General features: G+C 35.7%; 1 protein-coding gene across 1 annotated transcript in view; it reads left to right on the top strand.

Moving 5' to 3' along the window:
- Positions 1–4,545, top strand: part of LOC113825774 (uncharacterized) — a 6,908-nt gene extending 2,363 nt beyond the window's left edge. The window contains exons 2-6 of the mRNA XM_027378606.2: positions 1,461–1,713; positions 2,158–2,305; positions 2,898–3,034; positions 3,312–3,817; positions 4,131–4,545. Coding sequence (XP_027234407.2) covers positions 1,461–1,713; positions 2,158–2,305; positions 2,898–3,034; positions 3,312–3,817; positions 4,131–4,538 — 1,452 coding nt within the window. The 3' untranslated portion in view covers positions 4,539–4,545. The remainder of the gene's footprint in view (positions 1–1,460; positions 1,714–2,157; positions 2,306–2,897; positions 3,035–3,311; positions 3,818–4,130) is intronic.
- The last annotated feature ends 455 nt before the right edge of the window (positions 4,546–5,000 follow it).

The raw sequence follows: 5,000 nt of genomic DNA on the forward strand, positions 1-5,000 counted from the left end.
ACATATATATTTACATACAATTATAAATAAATATATATATGAATATATATATATATATATATATATATATATATATATATATATATATATATATATATATATATATATTCATACATGTATTTATGTACATATATATATACATACAATTATAAATGAAGATATATATGAATATATATATATATATATATATATATATATATATATATATATATATATATATATATATATATATATTCATACATGTATTTATGTACATATATATATACATACAATTATAAATGAATATATATATGAATATATATATATGTATATATATATATATATATATATATATATATATATATATATGTATATATATATATATATATATATATATATATATATATATATATATATATATATATATATATATATTCATACATGTATTTATGTACATATATATATACATTCAATTATAAATAAATATATATATGAATATATATATATGTATATATATATATATATATATATATATATATATATATATATGTATACATATATATACATATATATATATATGTATATATATATATATATATATATATATATATATATATATATATATATATATATGTATGTATGTATGTATATATAGATAGATATAGATATATATATATTATATATATATATATATATATGTATATATATATAGTATGTATATGTGTGTGTGTGTTTATATATGTATGTATATATGTATATATATATATATATATATATATATATATATATATATATATATATATATATATATATATATATATATATATATATATATGTATATATATATATATATATATATATATATATATATATATATATATATTTATTTATTTATTTATATATTTATGTATAATATATATATATATATATATATATATATATATATATATACATATATATATATGTATATTGCATATACATATTACATATCATACATATCACCATCAGCAGACGGAGAGTTCACAATGAACTACTGTAGCTATTTGACTTTGTTCTTTGGCTATGAAGTTCAACAAAACTATAATTTTGCCAATTTCTTTGATACTGGCGCCATGACAACTCATAGTCTTCGTTTTCTTCGTTTGTCATGAATATTCTCCAGTATATTTTTTCTCATATCATTGCTTCTTCATACAAGGCTAGTGTTTTTTTGTAGTTTTATTTAGGGTCTCTAGATGGTCCCCTTGTTACTCCTTTTTTCCTAGTATGTATACCTGTCTCTCTGTCTGTCTGTCTGTATGCATGTATGTATACATGTGTCTGTGTGTATGTATTTATGTATGTACAGATATCCGTATATATGCACCTATACGCATACACATGTATTCATATACATAAATATATCTCGTGCTAATCTCATACTTCTCTTTAATGTTGTAGGAGTGTTTGTGGCGTTATACCAACATACTCTCTTAAATCAGGTCGAGGTGGCACTCCCTGGCAATGCCACTTTGGACGAGGCAATGCCCGAGTCGCGCTTCTCCTTCTGCGGCTTCGATGGCCAGCGGAAGGGCGGCTCTCTCCTGAGGGGAAAAGGGGAAATGTGCGGGAGCGATGCCAGCGGGAAGGACATCGGCAACAGCACGTCAGGGAGCGACGTGGGGAAGGAAATCGTGGGTTGGGAGACTCTGAAGACCATTGAGGACGATTATGCAACGAAACTGGATGGAACAGGTAGACCGGATTTCTTTATTGACCATCTTCTTTGCGCAATATTAACGGTTGTAAGTTCATTAGACACAGGTCTCCTTTATGACTAATTAGTAGAAGAGGTAAGAATAAACATACTTGTGAATGTAATGACAATCTTTCCTAATCGCAGTGATAATGTAAAATACTTATTTCATGAATAGGAGTGAAATGTAGAATGATTCTTAAACTGATAGATGACACTATAGGATAATTCTTAAAGGAATCGTATATAAGATATAAAATGACTCCTAAATTATTAAAGCTGACGTATGGACAACACTTGGTAATATCAAAAAGAAATAATAACGACAATGCATAATGACATTAAAAAAAAGACAATAACGATAAGACATTACAATCCTTGAAAGGAAATGAAAGCGATGTAACATAATAATTCACACGCTCTCCTCTCCCTTCCCCTTTCAGAACCGTTCGCATGGGACAACTTCTACCGCTACGAATCTATTGTTACTTTCATCAAGGAATTAGCGCTCCAGTATTCCGGTGTCGAGTACATAGAGATCGGCAGAAGCGTCGAGGGAAGGTCTTTGTATGCTCTGCTCTTCGCCAAAAAGTGAGGAAGAGCGAGTGAGGGGAGAGAATGGAAGGAAAGGAAGGAGAGAAGGGAGAGAAGAAAGAGAGAGAAGGGAAGGGAGGGAGAGGAGAGAGAGAGAGAGGGGAAGTGAGGGAGAAAAAGAGAAAGAGAGAGAAATGAAGGGAGGGAGAGAAGGAGAGAGAGAGAGAGAGTGGGGGGGGGGAGTGAGGAAGAGAAGGAGAAAGAGAGAGAAGTGAAGGGAGGGAGAGAAGGAGAGAGAGGGGGGAAGTGAGGGAGAGAAGGAGAAAGAGAGAGAAGTGAAGGGAGGGAGAGAAGGGAAGGGAGGGAGAGAGAGAGAGAGAGAGAAAGAGAGAAAGAGAGAGAGAGAGAGAGAGAGAGAGACAGAGAGAGAGAGAGAGAGAGAGAGAGAGAGAGTGAGAGAGAGAGAGAGAGAGAGAGAGAGAGAGAGAGAGAGAGGAAGGGAGGGAACGAAAAAGGAAAATGTATGTAAAAAAATAAATGAATATAAATGTATATCCAACTGTCTATTCGTCTGTGCATGAGTGCGCTTGTACGAATCATAGTCGCAAAATTATAATAATCAATTTTCTTTCTTTTTCCTCACGCGAAGAGCCAAAAGTCTGAAAAAGAAGTACTTGCGGAATATAAAAAAGGAACGCAGAAGAAATAAAACGGGTAGAAAGCCTTTCCCAAAACTCAAGAACAGCACAAGGCGGAATAAGAAGCCCGTTGTTTTGATGGAAGGAGGTGAGCTGTCATGTTCAGGGTTGACTACATTGTGAAGGTGACAATGACTTTGATGGGAAAACGCACACTCGGACAGACATATATAGCACGTTTACTCACACAAACATTTATACATTGAACACCCACCCACGCAAACACACACACGTAGACAGACAGACACACACACACACACACACACGCACACACACACACACATACACGCACGCAGAGGAATACGCGCATGTGTCCTTTCTTTTTTGCTATCCGTGTCTTATGTTTCCTCCGCGCCCTTCGCCAGCCGCCCACGCCCGCGAGTGGATCTCCCCGGCCGTGGCGACCTACCTGGCGCAGCAGCTGGCGGACTCCGGCAAGACCTTCCTGAAGCGCGTGACGGTGATCCTGGTGCCGGTCCTGAACCCCGACGGCTACGAGTACTCGCACACCACCGACCGGCTGTGGCGCAAGAACCGGCGGCCGAACTCCGGCTCCGGCTGCACGGGCGTCGACCTCAACCGCAACTTCGACATGGCCTTCGGGAATCCCTCGGGCTCCAGCGACGACCCTTGCTCCCCGATCTACCACGGCGCCGAGGCCTTCTCCGAGCCCGAGACGAGCGCCCTGCGGGACCTGGCCGGCGCGTTCAGCAAGGACGTCAATATCTACATAAGTCTTCACAGCTACGGGAAGCTCATCATGTACCCCTGGTCGTACATCTACGGCTCGGCCCCTGATAGGAAGCAGCTGAAGGACGTCGCTAGGAAAATGAGCAGACATTTTAAGAACAACGGCTATAAAGGCTTCCTAGTGAGTGTGATCTGTTTTTAGTTATCTATACTATTCTCTGCATAGATATTAATATCAATATCTACAATGATAATCATCATCACCATCATCAAAATCACCATCATAATCATCATCATCATAATCATCATCACCATCACAATTATCATCATAATCATAATCATCATCACCACCACCACCATCATAATCATCATCTCCATCATCATAATCATCACCATCCTAGTTATCCTGAATTTAACAATCCCACTCCTGAAAGCAACACCATATTACGCTAAACACCACATTTCCTAACCAGTATCGAACCGCACCTTTCCAGCATGGCCAGTCATCCTCCCTGCTGTACAAGGCTTCCGGAGTGTCAGATGATTACATGTACAGCGTCGGAGTAGACTACTCGTACACCATCGAACTCCAAGGCCTGGACTTCATCATGAAACCGAAGCACATTGTTCCAGTCTCGGAAGCCATGTGGAACACGCTGGTTTGTTCCATCGGGGATATTTCCAATACGAAGGCAGTCAAACGTTTCTGCGGGAAGAGGCTCGTGAAGACGACACTCGGAGACGGGGCGACTGCGAGTGGATGGTTCAGGAGGCGCGTGTCCTTGAGGCGGGCAGAGCAGATCATCAGGTGCAAAAATCTCGCTAAGAAAAGAGGTATTTCGAGTGATTCGGACGATAGCTGTAAATATAGAAAAGGAAAAAGGACTCATAATAAAAGGTAGAAGCCAGTTTTTATGTTTATAATCATAGCGGTATTTATACTTCGATGAAACATTTCTCCGACAAAAAGGGTTAGATAGGGTAAGATAACTTATGTTAGGAATCTAAGAAAAACACGTGTTTATAGAACAAAGGAAACAATGATTCATTTCGCTTTAATATACATACGTGCACACACACCCATACATTTATATGTATGTATGTGTATGCATATACATATAATATATATATATATATATATATATATATATATATATATATATATATATATATATATATATATATGCATATATCTATTTAAATATATAAAGATATATATATATATATATATATATATATATATATATATATATATATATACATATGCATATATCGTTTTATATATATATATATATATATATATATATATATATATATATATATATATATATATATATATATATATATATGTGTGTGTGTGTGTG

This window comes from Penaeus vannamei, chromosome 6, assembly GCF_042767895.1.
Source record: "Penaeus vannamei isolate JL-2024 chromosome 6, ASM4276789v1, whole genome shotgun sequence".
Taxonomy (NCBI): Eukaryota; Metazoa; Arthropoda; class Malacostraca; order Decapoda; family Penaeidae; genus Penaeus; species Penaeus vannamei.